The following is a 22,462-nucleotide window of genomic DNA, read 5'->3' as shown; positions in this document are numbered from 1 at the left end:
CTTTACAACCATTTTTTTTTTTTTGTTAGTTTTTTTTTCTTTGGGGTGGGGTAAGGGGGGGTAGAAGGATTACTTTATCCTATCCCAGGTATTCCTTAAAGAGGTGGTGTTTCAAGTGTCTCCGGAAGGTGGTGAGTGACTCCGCTGTCCTGGCGTCGTGAGGGAGCTTGTTCCACCATTGGGGTGCCAGAGCAGCGAACAGTTTTGACTGGGCTGAGCGGAAACTGTACTTCCGCAGAGGTAGGGGGGCCAGCAGGCCAGAGTTGGATGAACGCAATGCCCTCGTTTGGGTGTAGGGACTGATCAGAGCCTGAAGTTACGGAGGTGACGTTCCCCTCACAGCTCCGTAGGCAAGTGCCATGGTCTTGTAGCAGATGCGAGCTTCAACTGGAAGCCAGTGGAGTGTGCGGAGGAGCGGGGTGACTTGGGAAGGTTGAACACCAGACGGGCTGCGGCATTCTGGATGAGTTGTAGGGGTTTAATGGCACAGGCAGGGAGCCCAGCCAACAGCGAGTTGCAGTAATCCAGACGGGAGATGACAAGTGCCTGGATTAGGACCTGTGCCGCTTCCTGTGTAAGGCAGGGTCGTACTCTCCGAATGTTGTAGAGCATGAACCTACAGGATCGGGTCACCGCCTTGATGTTAGCGGAGAACGACAGGGTGTTGTCCAGGGTCACGCCAAGGCTCTTCGCACTCTGGGAGGAGGACACAACGGAGTTGTCAACCGTGATGGCGAGATCATGGAACGGGCAGTCCTTCCCCGGGAGGAAGAGCAGCTCCGTCTTGCCAGGGTTCAGCTTGAGGTGGTGATCCGTCATCCATACTGATATGTCGGCCAGACACTCTTGGCACTGTGAGCAGTTCAGTCATCTGCACCCAATACAGCTAGCCTTCAACATATTCTTATAGCATACATATTCTTACCTCTTTGTTGATTGATATCCATTGAATCATGTCCATTTTCTGTTTTAGAAAGATTTGCACAAATATGAAAAGATAGATGTTATCATCATACAACAATATCAATTTAGATCATACAAGGGACAAAACATACTTTAAAATGAGCTCTTTAAATAGGCCTATCTCTCTGTCTATTCTTAGCCTGTAATTTCTGTAATTTGTGAGGTAATAAAAAATATTCTGCTAATACTGTATAGTAACTCTATTGCAGTCGACTCTTGTACAGCACACTAAAAGTGTATCTCTTTCTCTACAATTGAGGAAATTTCAGATATTTTGTTGTTTGTGATGGTACTCTAGTTGTGAGGGCCATCCCGTGCCAGCAGTCAATTGATGGTGGATGACCTTCTGCTTGCCAGGGGACCCGGCTGCCATAGAATTGACCTGGATGGATGTGCCTAGCGACAAGCTGCTGGAGCCCATCATCTGCATGGTGAGAAACACACATTCACAGCACAGACATACTCACATTCACTGCTCACAAACATACAGTTGAAATCGGAAGTTTACATACACTTAGGTTGGAGTCATTCAAACTCGTTTTTCAACCACTGCACAAATTTCTTGTTAACAAACTATAGTTTTGGCAAGTCGGTTAGGACATCTACTTTGTGCATGACACAAGTAATTTTTCCAACAATTGTTTACATACATATTATTTCACTTATAATTCACTGTATCACAATTCCAGTGGGTCAGAAGTTTACATACACTAAGTTGACTGTGCCTTTAAACAGCTTGGGAAATTCCAGAAAATGATGTCATGGCTTTAGAAGCTACTGATTGGCTAATTGACATCATTTGAGTCAATTGGAGGTGTACCTGTGGATGTATTTCAAGGCCCACCTTCAAACTCAGTGCCTCTTTGCTTGACATCATGGGAAAATCAAAAGAAATCAGCCAAGACCTCAGAAAAGAAATTGTAGACCTCCACAAGTCTGGTTCATCCTTGGGAGCAATTTCCAAACGCCTGACGGTACCACGTTCATCTGTACAAACAATAGTACGCAAGTATAAACACCATGGGACCACGCAGCCGTCATACCGCTCAGGAAGGAGACTCGTTCTGTCTCCTAGAGATTAACGTACTTTGGTGTGAAAAGTGCAAATCAATCCCAGAACAACAGCAAAGGACCTTGTGAAGATGCTGGAGGAAACATGTAAGGTACAAAAGTATCTATATCCACCGAAAAAAGAGTCCTATATAGACATAACCTGAAAGGACGCTCAGCAAGGAAGCCACTGCTCCAAAACCACCATAAAAAAGCCAGACTACGGTTTGCAACTGCACATGGGGACAAAGATCATACTTATTGGAGAAATGTCCTCTGGTCTGATGAAACAAAAATAGAACTGTTTGGCCATAATGACCATCGTTATGTTTGGAGGAAAAAGGGGGTCACTTGCAAGCCGAAGAACACCATCCCAACCGTGAAGCACAGGGCTGGCAGCATCATGCTGTGGGGGTGCTTTGCTGCAGGAAGGAAGGACTGCACTTCTTTAAATAGATGGCAACATGAGGAAGGAAAATTATGTGGATATATTGTAGCAACATCTCAAGACATCAGTCAGGAAGTTAAAGCTTGGTCGCAAAATGGGTCTTCCAAATGGACAATGACCCAAAGCATACTTCCAAAGTTGTGGCAAAATTACTTAAGGGCAACAAAGTAAAGGTATTGGACTGGCCAACACAAAGCCCTGACCTCAATCCTATAGAAAATGTGTGGGAAGAACTGAAAAAGCTTGCGCAAGCAAGGAGGCCTACAAACCTGACTCAGTTACACCAGCTCTGTCAGGAGGAATGGGCCAAAATTCACCCAACTTATTGTGGGAAGCTTGTGGAAGGCTACCCGACACGTTTGACACAAGTTAAACAATTTAAAGGCAATGCTACCAAATACTAATTGAGTGTATGTAAACTTCTGACCCACTGGGAATGTGATGAAAGAAATAAAAGCTTAAATAAATCATTCTCTCTGCTATTATTCTGACATTTCACATTCTTAAAATAAAGTGGTGATCCTAACTGACCTAAGACGGGGAATTTTTACTAGGACTTAATGTCAGGAATTGTGAAAAACTGAGTTTAAATGTATTTGGCTAAGGTGTATGTAAACTTCCGACCTCAACTGTAACATGCCGTTTCAACATACACATCCAGGCATTGCAAACTGTCTCTCATATTTGTGTAATTGCTGAACCATGCTCATGCTTTTGTTTGTCTTCTCTGTGTCCCTCTGCCCTCTAATTGGACAGTCCTGAAGACTTGAAGACTGTTTTCTTTGCCATCCTGCACTTTTATAGTCAGTACAGAGCTCATCATTGAGTGGGGGAGGTGTTGACATTTCATTATTTCTCCTGTTTTTTTCTGTCTTTTTCAGTAGAAGAGACCTTTTCTAATTCTGGATTTGAACTTTGAAATAATAGTTACACGACAGACACTGTTGTTCCAATACGGTTTCCATAGGATCAGAGTGTCACGTTCGTTGAAGGACGGGACGGACCAAGGCGCAGCGTGATATGCATACATGTTTATTATACAGAATAAACACAACAACAAAACAACAAACTAAACGAAACGTGAAGTCCAAGGTAGACACAAACAACATACCTTACACGGAACAAGATCCCACAACCCACTAGTGCCAATAGGCTGCCTAAGTATGGTCCCCAATCAGAGACAACGAGCGACAGCTGCCTCTGATTGGGAACCACACCGGCCAACATAGATCTAGAATACTAGATCCTATAACATCGAACAAGCACAACAAGGAATATACACACACCCTGACTCAACATATAAACGTCCCCTGAGTCAGGGCGTGACACAGAGAAACAGAACTCATCTTGAAACTGGAAAATATACAACAAGTTTGAAGTAAACAGAGGACTTTTAATTTGAAACTTATTGCTCGAATTGGACCCGTCAATGTCGCTGATTTCAAGGAGCTCAAATGTGCATTATTTGCTTCACAAAATCCCGCAAACGTGAACGCGCCAGAAATAAACATCGCGAGAATGTAATTATGTGTGAGAGTCAGAGGTTTGAAACTGGATTATAATATGATATAATATGCCATTTAAAAAACGCTTTCATCCAAAGCGATTTACCGTAATGAGTGCATACATTTTACGTATGGGTGGCCCAGGGAAATGAGTCTTTTCAAAGCATTTTTTAAAATCTCTTTCTTTGTAATACTGTATGTATTTCATAATTTTGAATTGATCTCTTCCCACTGGGCACATAAATCAATTCAACTTCTATTCCACGTTGGAAACAACTTTGATGCCCAGTGGGTTTATTGTGTCACAGTGAATTGTATAATCTGCAGTTGTAACCGGCACTGTACTGCACGGCTGTATCTCTGCGTTGTGTGTGATTGATTGGGACTATAGACGTGGACTTCGGAGATCAGGCTGTTTTAATGAATCAGAATCATCTCTGCATCCAAAAGAAAAGACAAAACATTTGTAGAGCACAAATATGTTCTGCCCATTGTCGCCTCTTTCTACAACATAGACGCACAATACAAAGGACTGGGATCAGTCGAGGAGCTAGCCATCGTTCACACATACAATACTTTAGCTAGCTAGTAACCACATGTTGAATTCAGAATGTTAATATCATCCTAAAAAGTACAATTACAATTGCATCTTAACAATACCATCCGCTCATGAGTAAACTCTAAATATACAACATTATTCATGAACAAAACACTGTGTGTATGACTTTGTGCTTGAAGGAATCTAACTTTTCTAATGGACAGAAAAAGCCTGCCTACCTCTCATAGTGCATCAAAATTATTTGAGCATGCAGGGCAAAACGTAAATACACACTCTCCTATTCCCAGGATGCAGGCATGCATAATAACAAATCAACATGCTATATTAATATATGAACATTGTGAAATTCACAAAGTACCTTAACAACTGTTACACAGTCAGTTTCATTATGTTTTCATGTGCCATGATTCTGACATTTGACATATGATCCTCATAGGATTATGCTACATAGTTTCAGTGTTGCAGTAAATGTAATCTCAATTCAATACGATGTGCATATACATATAGACAAATAAGATTTCCCTGAAGTTTCCTCTGGGGAAAAACAAAGTCATTCTATTAAACCCATGTTCACCTGACTGTAATCTGTGACGCAAGTGGCCTAATATGTTTGTGACGTTCCACGGAACCCACGTTATTGCTTAAAACTCGATTCTGATTGGCTTGCAGGACATTCAACGGTGTGAATTATAAATTAAAATGTGCTTTTACGTCAGTGTGACAGATTCACAATACCGAGCGTGTCTCAAACGGTCCTGCGGTTTTATCTGCCTAACGGTATCTTCACGCACGACTGGATAGGCCTTTTGGATACGCTTGTCCAAGGTAAGCATATGCGTCAAGCTATAGCCTACTTTTAATGTTTTAGTTCCGAACTCAAAATACTCAAGTCAAGTGATTAATCATAAAAGTTCGTTGTTTTGAATGAGCATTCCAATGGCCAATGCTGTTTTTGGACTATGAGACCCTCGGCTATATACTATGATGAGACAATAACAAGCATAGATTATGCATTACACGAGTCAGTGTCCAGGAAGGAATATAAAGTTGCTATTTTTGCGAATAATCAGTTGACACTGACTCGTTCAATGGGTAATGCAAAATCTATGCATGTTATTTGCTCATCATAGTATATAGCCCAGGGTCTCATAGTCCAAAAACAGCATGGCCACTGGAACGATCATTGATGGAATATTCCATATTACCATGGCAGTTATGCATTACAAATTCACAATATTACTTGTATTTCAATGATTCATAAAGGCCCAAGACATAAAGTAGCCTGCAATCATTCCATTGCTGACCCATCGGATGGTTATCACATACAGGATTGGCTTAATCTAGAATCATGGATACCTTTCATGTGAGTACTCACACACCAGATTTTTTACATACCTCAGAAGGACCAACTGGGATTGCAATATCTGGAAGCACTGTCTCATGTACAATTGTTAATGTTATCTCTGAAATGTCTAACAAAATGTTGACTTGACCGTTTCATAAAGATCTGCGCATCACAAGTTGGAACTAGTGGTCAAAATTGGGACAATGTTGCCCAAAATAAATGTTTTCATGGAGGTAAGCACTACACTTCTGATGGGTTTAAAGATTGTATCGTATCACTTTATCTAAAAGTTTGAAAGTAAACCCCAGCTGTTGTTATTATTTTCCCAGGGAAGAACAATCCCCCATATGCCTTGAATGTTTCATTGCTGAACAACCATAGATATTTTCTCTAATTTGGCTCACGTTCCTCCAACAGTGAACAAGACCTGCCAACAGAGCTCACTGGAGCAGGGAGACATCCCGTCATCCCTTCGGCACCTGACAAAGTACACTTTTTTCTTCTAAATAACACTATAGTAACATCTTCTGCACAAAGGTACATTCCTAATAAGATTGGTGTTAAGTGAGAAAGAATCCTAAAGATGGTCCAATGGGCATTGTCTGAAGCCTCTCATCACCTCAGTATGTTGAACCACCTGATTTCCTATAGGATTCAGATCCTGCTGAACGATGTTAAGCAGTCCATTAACCACATGCAGGGGAAGCTGAACACCATGCAGGGGCAGTGTATTGAGTTGCAGACTGCCATATCTGTTAGGCCTACTGCTGCTAGGTAGCTCTCTCTCTCTGCTCTCCCCCTCCCCTCTGTCTGTTCTTAATTGCAGGAGTGAAGTCTGGTGTGCGGGAGTCAGGGTTCCAGCTGCAGCTCATTCACCATAATCACCTCAGCCTTAAAGACCCGGTCAAACTTGCCACTCATCGTCAGATCATAGTCAAGACGACCATGTTAGTCTCGCTGCTGACTCAACCTGCTTGTTTTCGCTCTTTGTGTTTTTGGCCTGTTCTATTTATATTTCTCCTGTGCCACAGATTATTGGAACCTGACTTCACTCCTGCCACCACCATCCTGCTTTCCACTACTGGACCTCACATTTGGACTCACCACGGACACTAGGACGTTACGGTACCACTCCTGCTCAGAACCCTGGATCTGTTACCCTCCCTGTAGACCTGGACTTGCTCTTCCCCTATTTTTGGAAACCTGGACAATTTAACTTTGAAATAAACCTGTTAAACCTTCTCTGGCTCGGTGTAGTTGTCTGCATTTGGGTTCATATTCAGTTTAAATCGTGACAATATCTAAGGTAGTGCCAGATGAGTCTGAGATACAGAAGAATAAGTCTATGATGGTATGGTGATAATGATTGAGATGGTGATTATAATAATGATGACTAGCGGTACCCCACCCTACGGGCGGTAAATCGTTGGATCTGATTAATTCAGTTCAATGCAATTCAATCTTTGAGGACTGCAACCATAGAAATACAATTTATTTATGCTACTAATAAGCTATTGTCAACTTCCCATCTATGGTTATTTTGCTCACTGCTCACTGTGAATTGCTCACTGTTACCATTTGTGTGCAACTATTATTGATTTCTCTCAGAAAAATAATTTGGTTGCAAATGTAACTGGGGCCATGTAAATAATTGTTAGGCTACTCATTTTGAATCCATTGGTGGCAACGTGTGGGACCATAATAGTCTGTGTGCGACTGGGCACAGTAAAATAATTTGGTTGCTGACCTGCCCTACATCATAAAAGGCCCCTCACCATATGCCGCGTTCAAGTGCAAGTCGGAACTAGGAAACTCTGACATTTCTGATCCCAATTTCCCCACGTGTGAAGTATCAGAATCAACCAATAGGAAACTCTACGCAAATAACTTATATTCATTTTAACTCTGAGGTTCCAAGTTTCCGATAGTACGTGAATGCGTCAATAATTGCCATGGTAATTTTAAATGTTCAGTCAGTGAGCATTATGGGTAATTGTCCTACATACTTACATCAAATGCTTTATGACAGCATCATCTCCTGTAGTTAAGAGTGCCATTCCAAACACATATTTTTTTAAATAAACAAAAATACAAAACACAGCGGAATATGCCTAAAATGAAGAACATCCACTCAAAATTGTAGAAGGAGATCCCCCGCAGCAAAGAGGCTTACGGTATTATAATATATTGTAGATAACATTAATGTAATTTGTGTATTTACAGTATCAGTACACGTACAAATGAATGTACATGTTTGGGATTGATCTACAATGAGTGTACAAAACATGAAGAACAGCTTCCTAATATTGAGTTGGGTGGTGGACCAATCTTGATACACACGGAAAACTGTTCAGCGTGAAAAACCCAGCAGCGTTGCAGTTCTTGACACAAACCGGTGCGCCTGGCACCTACTACCATACCCCATTCAAAGGTTCTTAAAAATGTTGTCTTGCCCATTCACCGTCTGAATGGCACACATACACAATCCATGTCTCAATTGTCTCAAGGCTTAAAAATTATTCTTTAACCTCACTCCTCCCCTTCATCTACACTGAGAAGTGGATTTAACAAGTGACATCAATAATAGATTATAGCTTTCACCTGGTCAGTCTATGTCATGGAAAGAGCAGGTGTTCTTAATGTTTTCCACACTCAGTGTATGTGACAATGATGTTATAGATTGCAAGTGGTTGATATTTTAGGGAATTACTATGTGTTCTATATTATACCTGCAGATCATCCCAGCAGCCGACGTTGCTGTACAGAGTGGGGGGGGGGGAAACATCCAACATCGCTGGGCAGGGGGAGGGGATCCTCCCAAAAGCCAACTTTGCTGCGCAGAGGGAGGAGATCCTCCGAGCATCAGGCCTCATCCCTGCACAGAGGGATGGGATCCTCCAATCAACCAGTGTCCCTGCACAGAGGGAAGGGATTCTCCCAGCAGTCATCATCACTGCACAGAGGGAGTTGATCCTCCTGATGGCCAGTGTCACTGCGCAAAGGAAGGGAATCTTCCCAACAGCCAGCGTCCCTGCTCACAGGGAGTGGATCTTCCCAAAGGCCAGTGTTCCTGCACAGAGGGAGGGGATCCTCCCCACAGCCAGCGTCCCTGTGGAGAATGGAAACAATCATCCACAACCACCTCCCATCATCCCCATGTTGGCACCACTGTGGAAATGGGATGGTGGAGTGTGTACTCCACCTGTGGATTTCTATTCCAAGAGAAGAGGTCATTTAAGCCTTATCTAATAAGTAAAGACATTGCCATTGTGATAGCGTGGGAATAAGTTGTGACAGACCAAATGTGTATGTATGGCTCATGTGAGTGTATGGCTGTAATACTTTCATGCATTTTCTACATAAAACAGGTTTAGCTCTATTTTCTATTTACATTTTTCGTCATTTAGCAGACACTCTTATCCAGAGCGATTTACAGTAGTGAGTGCATACATTTTCGTAATCCAGTCAATCTCTCCAGGATATCGCAGGGATTTTTGTGATATTTGCAGGCAAATATGCTAGATTTTGCTTCGGCAATTCTTACATTTTGCATGGCAGTATGCAATTGTTTTGTCCAATTTCTTGCGAAAATGAGCTGACAAGGGAAACATTTGTTGACGTGTGGCTTGATTGAACCTTATTATGCAGTAAATGTGCGGTGATTGGTTGAAATTGCGAGCCCTCTTTTTGTAATGTGTTAATGGGTCAGTTCTATGTGTAATATTGCGATGATTTGACTGTTTTATGCCGAAATACATTTACATTGAAATAATGCGGCGATTGGCAAATTTGCAAGCCCTCACATAATATCCCGGGATTTGTTGATTTTGAAACAACAAAAAAATGTGATCGCAGCATCCTTGAGGAACCTTCCAGTAATCCCTGTGACTGCTTGGAGGTTAAGATTGGGTTGTAACAGAGTATCAGAGCAAGACGTTCCTACCTGTCAGCTAGTGATTGTTCTGTATGGTGACATGAGCAGAGTCGCCTGACTTCTCCCACTTATTACAGATGTCCGGCTTAGATATGTTGAGCATCCTGCTATGATGTCCATCACCAAGCCAGAACACTCCGAGGCCAACCCTCAGTGCCAGACTGGCAGCCGGCCGGTGGCTGAGCCCGAGACCCCTGCTGTTCACAAGAACAGTGGAAGCTGGCTCAGCTGGGTCTTTGGGAGTGGAAAAGTTCATAAGAAGGAGGTTCATCTACCTGAGGACAAAGACAGATCTGTAAGGAACCTGTTATTTACAGTATATTCTATGTAGAGACAATTGGGTGGATTATTCATTTTTCATTTTTGGCTTGCTTCACATTGCTAATATCTTCTTCCTCAGATTGTCTGGGATCCAACTCTGCACAGATGGGTTGACAAAACTGAGCCCAAGGCTGAGGTATACACTTAAATTACATTCAATAAAAAGCAGTGAAAGACCATTGTATTTCAACTGTGCTAATGTTACTAACAATTTAGAAAATGTGTTGATGTGTTTTACAGAACAAGCTTGTACCACCAACTCCACCGATGGGGATGTATGGATTTCAGGGGAGCCCTCGCAGTGTCCCCAAAGGAGTGAATCCTTACTCCATGAAAGCAGGTGAATATTGTTTTAGACTACATGTAGTTTAACTCCCAAGAATCTGTCAGCCAATCATAGCTTTCCCTGGTGATCTCCTGCTAACACCTTTCCCACTACCAGCAGGTCTATGGGGCAGCAGATACCCTACAATGCATTACACTGATGGGACCAACTCAAAGCCTCCAAGCCAGGGGCCTGGACCACTTCCTCGACAGCTCTCTGGCCTGCTCCCTCCCTCACACTTTGACCTTATGGCACCAATGATTGTGCCACCTGACACTCTACCCTACTGATGTATGAATCTGGAAAATCCTTCCAAAATGTATCCATTCATCATTAACTGAGCTTTTACTTTAACATAGCAAAAGGCTGAAGTAGCACGGATGTTAACTATTTTTCTTTTTGTCCAACAGGCCAACAGGCAAATTCACCATACATTTTTCAGCATAAAAAAACGTCAGCATTGAACATTTATTAAAAGATCATCTTTTAATTATATCTCTCCTTCGGGTCGTCATGTTCAATTTAATTTGATGTGTTCTATCATAATTTACCATGCTCATTGCTTGTGCATTGCTTTACGTTACATACTGTACAGACAAGTATATTTGACACACAACAAACCCATCTAATGACACTGGTTTTATTGTCTCATTGGTTGATTCAGGAAATGTAACTCATCTGCTTGACTGGAAACAATATTATTCTTTCATTCAGAGGGCACATGGTTGGTGATTGTAGACACAGGTTAACTCAGTTGATTTTAATTGCTGAAAGGCCAAGGCGAGTGAGCACAATTGAGAGATGGTCCGTGCAATCCAGGTTCCTTGGGACATCCTTACCCCATTGAAGTTGAAATGTAAAATGGTTAGGGTTAGGTAAGGGTTATGGTTAAGGTTAGTGTAAGGTTCCTCGGTGGGTGCAAAGACCAACAAGTCATCTAGGTAACAAAGAAGATTTGAGAAATGTAGGTCCCCAAATATACTTAACATCATTCTCATGAAAGAGGCCAGGCTGTTACACAGACCTTGTGGCATGCGATTGTACTCAAAGTCCCATCGGTGTGGTAAAGGCTGTGTACTTCTTGTCCTCTTCATGAACTGGAATGTTATAAAATCCTGAGGTCAAGTCCATGGTGCTGAAAAATGCACTGCCACCAAGGGCTGCGAGGCAATCTGCTTGATGAGGAAGGGGATGAGCGTCCTTCACCGTTCGTGCATTCATCCACCTGAAGTCAGTGCATAACCCACTAACCCACTAACACTAACTCTTTAGGAGGCTGATATTGCTGAGGAAGGGCACCTGCTTCCAAAAGTCTCTGCTCAGTAGGTTCACTCAATGTACAGGCCATAGACCCAGTGTCAAGCATGCCCTTAAGCTGCACTTTCCCATGTACAGACACAGAGGTGTAAAATAAATCTGAAAAAGCCTCAACCTCTTGTGAACCTAACATAACAATTTTCTCTCCTTCTTTCGCATCAGAGCACAACATCTCATATGTTTTCTCAAGATCATCAGATTCTTTCCTGGGGGTAGACAGTTGAACACCCACATTTCCCCCCTTCACCTGTGGGCGTGTCAGTTTAACGGTTGCTGCTGTAATGGGTTTCTCTGCTGCTGTGTTGGGCGTCTCTCACCGCCGGGATTGGCATAGCGTTCCCCCTGTTTTGGACAATTTGATTTCCAATGATCTGGGGAAAAGCACCAGAAGCACAGGTTCTCATGTCTACAGTGCATCACAGTGGAGTGATCTGTTGAGCCACAAACCCTGCATTCCCTACGCCTGAAGGGCTGGGCGGGGAAAGATGGCGCCCTGGCCTGTGTCTGTGAAACCATAACAGGTGGTATGCTCTTCTCTAAGGTACGTTCAAGGAGGTGAATGAGCCTCTCGATACTTGCACTCTGCCCATCTTGTTTGGCGCTTGATGTGAGAGAAGTGTCACTGCACGCACCAGCATTGGCCCCGCCTTCAAATGGAGTTGTCTGGGGATGTACTGTTACTTGCTTTGAGGATACAGCGGTAGAATGACACATGGTGGCCTTTCTGCGGCGTTCATGTTCATACATTCTCTCCTGTACTTCACTCGCAGTCCATTTCTCAGCAGACTTGTATTGGAATACTGCTGCCAGTTTGGGGTCGGGGCAGTATGTTACAAACATCATGACGACATCTGAGCTGTAACTGTCAATCTTCTTACCTTGTCTCTTAAGACCCTCGTCAGCAACATCTACAGCCTTGTTCAATCGAACCCAATACTCCATAACAGCCTCTCCAGGTACAGGTTTAGTATTGTAAAAATCAGCTAAAGGCATGCATGAGTAGACCAATTCGCTGAAATTCTGTTTCAGAATGTCAAATACAATCTCTGGCTTCTCTTTAGGATTAACAGTTGTCTCATTGCGTAAATTTATCTTTACCATGTCTCTTGCTTTGCCAGATAATCGACTAATCATCTCATCCGATTGTTCCCCAACAGGACATCTCTTCCTCCTCAAGTATATTCTCATCAACTCCTCCCATTTGTCACGATCGTCTGAAGGATTGGACCAATGCGCAGCGTTGCGAGTGAACATGATAACTTTATTAATTAAAGCAACCACGAAGAAAACAACAAAATAACGATACGTGAAGTTCTAAACTGAAATACGACTAAACAGCTACAAAGAAACAATAACCCACAACCACAAGGTGAAAACACACAGAATATATATGGCTCCCAATCAGAGATAACGAGCCGAACAGCTGACACTCGTTACCTCCGATTGGGAGTCATTAACCAAATTACCAAAACACAAACAAATGAAACTCACCCCTACCCAACACCACCAAATGAAATACACCCAAAAGAAACATGAACAACCCTGGCTCAAAATAAACGTCCATAGAGCCAGAGTGTTACAGTACCCCCCCCTAAAGGTGCGAACTCCGGGCGCACCAACATCAGGACTAGGGGAGGGTCTGGGTGGGCGTCTGTCCATGGTGGTGGCTCTGGCCCCGGTCGTGATCCCCACCCCACCACAGTCACAACCTGCTTCGGTAGCCTCCTCCCAATGACCACCCTCCACCTAACCCCACCTGGACTAAGGGGCAACCCCGGACTAAGGGGCAGCATCGGCCTAAGGGGCAGCACCGGGATAAGGGGCAGCACCGGGATAAGGGGCAGCACCGGGATAAGGGGCAGCACCGGACTACGGGGCAGCACCGGGCTAAAGGGCAGCACCGGACTAAGGGGCAGCACCGGACTAAGGGGCAGTACCGGACTACGGGGCAGCACCGGGCTAAGGGGCGGCACCGGACTCAGGGGCAGCACCGGACTAAGGGGCAGCACCGGGCTAAAGGGCAGCACCGGGCTAAGGGGCAGCACCTGACTAGATGGCGGATCCTGGCTGGCTGGCTCTGGCGGATCCTGGCGGGACGGCTCTGGCGGATCCTGGCGGGACGTCTCTGGCGGATCCTGGCGGGACGGCTCTGGCGGATCCAGGCTGGACGGCTCTGGCGGATCCTGGCGGGACGGCTCTGGCGGATCCTGGCGGGCCGGCTCTGGCGGATCCTGGCTGGACGGCTCTGGCGGATCCGGGCTGACCGGCTCTGGCGGATCCTGGCTGGCCGGCTCTGGCTGATCCTGGCTGGACGGCTCTGGCGGATCCTGGCGGGACGGCTCTGGCGGATCCGGGCTGACCGGCTCTGGCGGATCCTGGCTGGCCGGCTCTGGCTGATCCTGGCTGGACGGCTCTGGCGGATCCTGGCGGGACGGCTCTGGCGGATCCGGGCTGACCGGCTCTGGCGGATCCTGGCTGGCCAGCTCTGGCGGATCCTGGCTGGCTGACGGGTCTGGCTGCTCATGGCTGGCTGACGGATCTGGCTGCTCATGGCTGGCTGACGGATCTGGCTGCTCATGGCTGGCTGACGGGTCTGGCTGCTCATGGCTGGCTAACGGATCTGGCTGCTCATGGCTGGCTGACGGATCTGGCTGCTCATGGCTGGCTGACGGATCTGGCTGCTCATGGCTGGCTGACGGGTCTGGCTGCTCATGGCTGGCTGACGGATCTGGCTGCTCATGGCTGGCTGACGGATCTGGCTGCTCATGGCTGGCTGACGGATCTGGCTGCTCATGGCTGGCTGACGGATCTGGCTGCTCATGGCTGGCTGACGGATCTGGCTGCTCATGGCTGGCTGACGGATCTGGCTGCTCATGGCTGGCTGACGGATCTGGCTGCTCATGGCTGGCTGACGGGTCTGGCTGCTCATGGCTGGCTAACGGATCTGGCTGCTCATGGCTGGCTGACGGATCTGGCTGCTCATGGCTGGCTGACGGGTCTGGCTGCTCATGGCTGGCTGACGGGTCTGGCTGATCATGGCTGGCTGACGGATCTGGCTGCTCATGGCTGGCTGACGGGTCTGGCTGCTCATGGCTGGCTGACAGATCTGGCTGCTCATGGCTGGCTGATGGTGCTGGCTGGGAGGCTGGCGGTGGAGGCGGACCCCAGCCTCGGATAGCAGTCATCACCTCCAGCAGGGCGGCTCCCATCTGCAGGATCTGCTCTTTCTGGTTCCGAACCTGAGCTTCCAGTCTAGTATGGGCTGCGTCGGCTCCTGCTGATTCCATAGCAGGTGTCTGATTCTGTCTGGCGGACGGCTCTGCAGGCTCATGGCAGACGGACGGCTTTGCAAGCTCAGTACAGACGGGCGGCTTATGCAGCGCTTGGCAGACGGGCAGTTCAGATGCCCTAGGGCAGACGGCAGACTCTGGCCGGCTGGCGACGCACATCGTGGACCTGGTGCGTGGAGTAGGAACAGACCGGCCCGTACCGGGAACACCCACCACTGGCCTTAACTGGGGATCAAGAACGGACCGGACCAGACTGGGAACACACTTCAGTCTCTCATGCCGTGCCACAACAACTTCCCTCCCTCTACTCGCCAATGGCTCCCGTAATCCGATAGCCTTCTCTCCAGCTCTACCTGTGGCAGCCTCCTGCTGCCCAGGCGCCCAAGCCATGTGCCCCCCCCCAAAAAATTTTTGGGGAGTAACCACGGGCTTCCAGCCTTGACTCCGCGCTTCCTCTTCGTACCACCTCCTCTCGGCTGCAGCTGCCTCCAGCTCTTCACGAGGGCGGTGATATTCCTCCTCATACCACCTCCTCTCGGCTGCAGCTGCCTCCAGCTCTTCACGAGGGCGGTGATCTTCCTCCGGTTGTGCCCAAGGACCCTTTCCAGCCCGAATCTCCTCCCAAGTCCAAAAATCCTTAGGAGGCGTCCATACATCCTGCGTAGGTAGGTCCTGTTGCCGCTTGTTACGCCGCTTGGTCCTCTTGTGGTGGGTTATTCTGTCACGATCGTCTGAAGGATTGGACCAATGCGCAGCGTTGCGAGTGAACATGATAACTTTATTAATTAAAGCAACCACGAAGAAAACAACAAAATAACGATACGTGAAGTTCTAAACTGAAATACGACTAAACAGCTACAAAGAAACAATAACCCACAACCACAAGGTGAAAACACACAGAATATATATGGCTCCCAATCAGAGATAACGAGCCGAACAGCTGACACTCGTTACCTCCGATTGGGAGTCATTAACCAAATTACCAAAACACAAACAAATGAAACTCACCCCTACCCAACACCACCAAATGAAATACACCCAAAAGAAACATGAACAACCCTGGCTCAAAATAAACGTCCATAGAGCCAGAGTGTTACACCATTCATGAATGGAGCATTTGTCTGTACCATCTCCTCTATATGTAGGAGGTTCCTTTACATCTGATTGCATGATGAACTTCATTTTACTGAGGTCTACATATCCTGCTGACTCTGAGTGATGATCACTTATCTTTTCTGTACTTACTGGTGGCTCATGAGTGCTGGACCTGCCACTCTGTATTTCCTCCCTAATGGAGCTCCCTATTTCCTGGGCTAGCTGAGTGACCAGCGCAGCTAAACCATCTACAGGGGCATTTTGATTAACACTAGATGAAGGGCTTTCATCAGTATTTTTAGTGGAGCAAAACATGGGGGAACCTACTGCACCTACACGCTTTACAGCTGTTTGATCAGGGTATGAGAAAAACCTCCCCCTCGCAGCAGTGAATTTGGGTTCATCATCACCATTAAAAGATGCCATGTCACTAAACCACTAATGTTATGTTAAAATGTATGTTGATGAACACACTTCTATATTAGTTAACCATAAACAGCACTCTCAATACATCGTTTTCAGAAAAGAAATAAACAAGAGAGAATATAGACTGCAGATCCGCTTTTTGCCACAAGGCGGCAGGAGTACCTTAATGATGTAAACAGAGTCTCTAGAGCAGCAGGGCCGCGGTGATTGAGCTGACGTCGATCAACGATGAATCCGGGTCTAGAATGCCCCATAACCGGCACTGTACTGCACGGCTGTATCTCTGCGTTGTGTGTGATTGATTGGGACTATAGACGTGGACTTCGGAGATCAGGCTGTTTTAATGAATCAGAATTATCTTTGCATCCAAAAGAAAAGACAAAACATTTGTAGAGCACAAATATGTTCTGCCCATTGTCGCCTCTTTCTACAACATAGACGCACAATACAAAGGACTGGGATCAGTCGAGGAGCTAGCCATCGTTCACACATACAATACCTTAGCTAGCTAGTAACCATGTTAATATCATCCTAAAAATTACAATTGCATCTTAACAATACCATCCACTCATGAGTAAACTCTAAATATACAACATTATTCATGAACAAAACACTGTGTGTATGACTTTGTGCTTGAAGGAATCTAACTTTTCTAAAGAGGACAGAAAAAGCGTGCCTACCATAGTTCATCAAAATTATTTGAGCACGCAGGGCAAAACGTAAATACACACTCTCCTATTCCCAGGATGCAGGCATTCATAATAACAAATCAACATGCTATATTAATATATGAACATTGTGAAATTCACAAAGTACTTTAACAACTGTTACACAGTCAGTTTCATTATGTTTTCATGTGCCATGATTCTGACATTTGACATATGATCCTCATAGGATTATGCTACATAGTTTCAGTGTTGCAGTAAATGTAATCTCAATTCAATACGATGTGCATATACATATAGCCAAATAAGATTTCCCTGAAGTTTCCTCTGGGGAAAAACAAAGTCATTCTATTAAACCCATGTTCACCTGACTGTAATCTGTGACGCAAGTGGCCTAATATGTTTGTGACGTTCCACGGAACCCTTATTGTTTAAAACTCGATTCTGATTGGCTTGCAGGACATTCAACGGTATGAATTATATAAATTAAAATGTGCTTTTACGTCAGTTTGACAGATTCACATTACCGAGCGTGTCTCAAACGGTCCTGCGGTTTTATCTGCCTAACGGTATCTTCACGCACGACTGGATAGGCCTTTTGGATACGCTTGTCCAAGGTAAGCATATGCGTCAAGCTATAGCCTACTTTTAATGTTTTAGTTCCGAACTCAAAATACTCAAGTCAAGTGATTAATCATAAAAGTTAGTTGTTTTGAATGAGCATTCCAATGGCCAATGCTGTTTTTGGACTATGAGACCCTCGGCCAGTGGCGGCTCCTGAAAAAATTCTCAGGGGGGGCAATTTTTCTGATGATTTAGGTGCCCTACACACATTTAAAAAAAGATATGTCCAGCAACAACATGAAGACAGGGGCAGCATATAAGTCAATGCCAGAAGTATTTATTGACTGATCTCAAAAGTGTTGGCTTACAAAAGCAAAATAAGTTATCACAGTTAAAATAATCAAGGGTGTTCTTTCACATTCCTCAACACTGCATAAACAATATGCATTTCCATAAACAAATGAAATATCAGCTGAAAATACAGCATCTTGGTATTTGTTCAGATTGCAGGATCAACAAGAGCTTTTACCACATTTTTTGCCTCATGGTTGAATTGGAAATATGTGCACCTGAGCATAATTCACAACAAGCAAGCAGGAGCTTTTGATAGAGGCTACTGAAAACATTGATGCAAGTTATTGGTAATAATAAATTTTTATAGACTTCCATATTCTGCCCTCTTGTATAGATTTGTGAAAATGAACAGTGATAGACATTTTGCCTGAAAACAGAATTTGAAAATAATTTATAGAAAAGGTAAACACAGCTATCTGTATGGCTTTGTAAAAATGAACAACCATATTCTGGCCAATTGTATAGATTTGTAAATATGAACAACCATATTCTGGCCAATTGTATAGATTTGTAAAAATGAACATGAACAGATTATTTATTTTTTTACTTTTTTTTAAATGAAAAATAACTATTTTTAAACAACATCAACTGTGAACTGATTTGGGCGTGTGTGTGTTAAAGAGACAGACAGGGAGGGACAAAGAGAGAGAGAGGCTACATTACTTGTACTGAAACTGTTCTCTTCTCTCTTTCAATGCAGCAAAGTTGTCAATGACTTTCTCATTGAAATCAGGCATGCTGAGGACTAGTTCCCTCTCCATGGAAAGCATGGCCAGTGCATTCAGACGTTCCATTGAATTTCGCAGGAATGTCTTAACTCGTGTCAAAGTTGAGAAACATCTCTCAGCTTCAGCTGTTGTCATGGGAGTAGTTATGAGGATGTTCAACAGAGTCACAGTCTCAGAGAACGTCTCCTGGAGGTTGTAGCTCATGAGAACCTGGTACAGTGCCAGTGCACCACAGTTTGACTTTCTCGTCGTCGGCAAAAAGACCGTTCAGTCTCTCCAAAAGCACACTGGCGATTGAGACTGAGGTTGATTCCGAGATGGGAAGGAACTCAAAAAAGCGCTCCTGCACTTTGTGGTTGCTATCTATGTACCTCAGCACAAGCACCAGCTGTGTCTGTGTAGAAACGTCCGTGGTCTCGTCAGCTTGGAATAGCTACGAAGTTCGCCGACTTCACCTCCTCCACAATATGTTCCCTCATGACCGCTAGCATACACTCCAGTAGCTCGTTTTGAATGGTCTTTGATGTGAACTTCTTTCAAAGAGACAATCGAGTTGCACTGAACGCTAGCCATCTTGATAGTAGTACGTGAATTGATTGACGCTGCTACCCGCTCTTTTCTTAGTTACGTTCATGGTTATGTTACGTATGACGAAAGCGCGTAAGTGCAAGCCCTCAGAAACCCATAGAGATTGTATTGAAAAAAAAAAAGATTTTACATGACAGGCTATGAGATACTTCTGGGGCGATTTTCAACCTGACTGAAATCGCCCCAAAAGGGGCGGGGCCATTTGAAGCACGACTTTAGCCTGATTGGACATTTAGTGGCAGATCAGACGTCTAGATTAGAACACTGATAACTACTGTTGCCGTGATATAATTGATTAGAAAAAAAATCCCTTCCTTTTCCCGTTTGGCAGTGCGTCGCCCATATCGCCCTAATGAACACACCGCCCCTGCCCTCGGCTATATACTATGATGAGACAATAACAAGCATAGATTATGCATTACGCATTGCACGAGTCAGTGTCCAGGAAGGAATATAAAGTTGCTATTTTTGCGAATAATCAGTTGACACTGACTCGTTCAATGGGTAATGCAAAATCTATGCATGTTATTTGCTCATCATAGTATATAGCCCAGGGTCTCATAGTCCAAAAACAGCATGGCCACTGGAACGCTCATTGATGGAATATTCCATATTACCATGGCAGTTATGCATTACAAATTCACAATATTACTTGTATTTCAATGATTCATAAAGGCCCAAGACATAAAGTAGCCTGCAATCATTCCATTGCTGACCCATCGGATGGTTATCACATAGAGGATTGGCTTAATCTAGAATCATGGATACCTTTCATGTGAGTACTCACACACCAGATTTTTTACATACCTCAGAAGGACCAACTGGGATTGCAATATCTGGAGGCACTGTCTCATGTACAATTGTTAATGTTATCTCTGAAATGTCTAACAAAATGTTGACTTGACCGTTTCATCAAGATCTGTGCATCACAAGTTGGAACTAGTGGTCAAAATTGGGACAATGTTGCCCAAAATAAATGTTTTCATGGAGGTAAGCACTACACTTCTGATGGGTTTAAAGATTGTATCGTATCACTTTATCTAGTAAAAAAAAGTAAACCCCAGCTGTTGTTATTCTTTTCCCAGGGAAGAACAATCCCCCAAATGCCATGAATGTTTCATTGCTGAACAACCATAGATATTTTTCCTCTAATTTGGCTCACGTTCCTCCAACAGTGAACAAGACCTGCCAACAGAGCTCACTGGAGCAGGGAGACATCCCGTCATCCCTTCGGCACCTGACAAAGTACACTTTTTTCTTCTAAATAACACTATAGTAACATCTTCTGCACAAAGGTACATTCCTAATAAGATTGGTGTTAAGTGAGAAAGAATCCTAAAGATGGTCCAATGGGCATTGTCTGAAGCCTCTCATCACCTCAGTATGTTGAACCACCTGATTTCCTATAGGATTCAGATCCTGCTGAACGATGTTAAGCAGTCCATTAACCACATGCAGGGGAAGCTGAACACCATGCAGGGGCAGTGTATTGAGTTGCAGACTGCCATATCTAAGGTAGTGCCAGATGAGTCTGAGATACAGAAGAATAAGTCTATGATGGTATGGTGATAATGATTGAGATGGTGATTATAATAATGATGACTAGCGGTACCCCACCCTACGGGCGGTAAATCATTGGATCTGATTAATTCAGTTCAATGCAATTCAATCTTTGAGGACTGCAACCATAGAAATACAATTTATTTATGCTACTAATAAGCTATTGTCAACTTCCCATCTATGGTTATTTTGCTCACTGCTCACTGTGAATTGCTCACTGTTACCATTTGTGTGCAACTATTATTGATTTCTCTCAGAAAAATAATTTGGTTGCAAATGTAACTGGGGCCATGTAAATAATTGTTAGGCTACTCATTTTGAATCCATTGGTGGCAACGTGTGGGACCATGAAAGTCTGTGTGCGACTGGGCACAGTAAAATAATTTGGTTGCTGACCTGCCCTACATCATAGAAGGCCCCTCACCATATGCCGCATTCAAGTGCAAGTCGGAACTAGGAAACTCTGACATTTCTGATCCCAATTTTCCCACGTGTGAAGTATCAGAATCAACCAATAGGAAAATCTACGCAAATAACGTATATTCATTTTAACTCTGAGGTTCCAAGTTTCCGATAGTACGTGAATGCGTCAATAATTGCCATGGTAATTTTAAATGTTCAGTCAGTGAGCATTATGGGTAATTGTCCTACATACTTACATCAAATGCTTTATGACAGCATCATCTCCTGTAGTTAAGAGTGCCATTCCAAACACATATTTTTTTAAATAAACAAAAATACAAAACACAGCGGAATATGCCTAAAATGAAGAACATCCATTGATCTACAATGAGTGTACAAAACATTAAGAACAGCTTCCTAATATTGAGTTGGGTGGTGGACCAATCTTGATACACACGGAAAACTGTTCAGCGTGAAAAACCCAGCAGCGTTGCAGTTCTTGACACAAACCGGTGCGTCTGGCACCTACTACCATACTCCATTCAAAGGTTCTTAAAAATGTTGTCTTGCCCATTCACCGTCTGAATGGCACACATACACAATCCATGTCTCAATTGTCTCAAGGCTTAAAAATTCTTCTTTAACCTCACTCCTCCCCTTCATCTACACTGAGAAGTGGATTTAACAAGTGACATCAATAAGAGATTATAGCTTTCACCTGGTCAGTCTATGTCATAGAAAGAGCAGGTGTTCTTAATGTTTTCCACACTCAGTGTATGTGACAATGATGTTATAGATTGTGGTTGATATTTTAGGGAATTACTATGTGTTCTATATTATACCTGCAGATCATCCCAGCAGCCGACGTTGCTGTACAGAGTGGGGGGAGGGAAACATCCAACATCGCTGGTCAGGGGGAGGGGATCCTCCCAAAAGCCAACTTTGCTGCGCAGAGGGAGGAGGTCCTCCGAGCATCAGGCCTCATCCCTGCACAGAGGGATGGGATCCTCCAAACAACCAGTG

The 22,462-nt window shown here is 44.3% G+C and overlaps 1 protein-coding gene and 1 long non-coding RNA gene across 2 annotated transcripts in view; one reads left to right on the top strand and one right to left on the bottom strand.

Moving 5' to 3' along the window:
- LOC311102844 overlaps nt 1–22,462 on the top strand; it is a 130,530-nt gene that overhangs the window by 95,854 nt on the left and 12,214 nt on the right. The gene's annotated exons all lie outside the window — the stretch shown is intronic.
- LOC311102322 (uncharacterized protein) lies at nt 13,010–16,037 on the bottom strand. The gene is made up of 2 exons (XM_084143626.1): nt 14,816–16,037; nt 13,010–14,684 (listed from the first exon to the last, which is right to left on the bottom strand). Exon 2 carries the CDS (start codon nt 14,370–14,372, stop codon nt 13,746–13,748), a length of 627 nt encoding a protein of 208 aa, XP_083999752.1. The 5' UTR covers nt 14,373–14,684; nt 14,816–16,037; the 3' UTR covers nt 13,010–13,745.

The sequence above is a fragment of the Coregonus lavaretus genome (assembly GCF_964263955.1).
Source record: "Coregonus lavaretus genome assembly, chromosome: 27".
Lineage (NCBI taxonomy): Eukaryota > Metazoa > Chordata > Actinopteri > Salmoniformes > Salmonidae > Coregonus > Coregonus lavaretus.
Note: the sequence above shows the minus strand (reverse complement) of the source record. Positions and strands in the feature narration are given on the sequence as shown.

What these genes read in the sequence shown, in the direction of transcription:
- LOC311102322 (XM_084143626.1), bottom strand. Translation starts at nt 14,372, where the DNA reads ATGAGCAGCCAGACCCGTCAGCCAGCCATGAGCAGCCAGATCCGTCAG.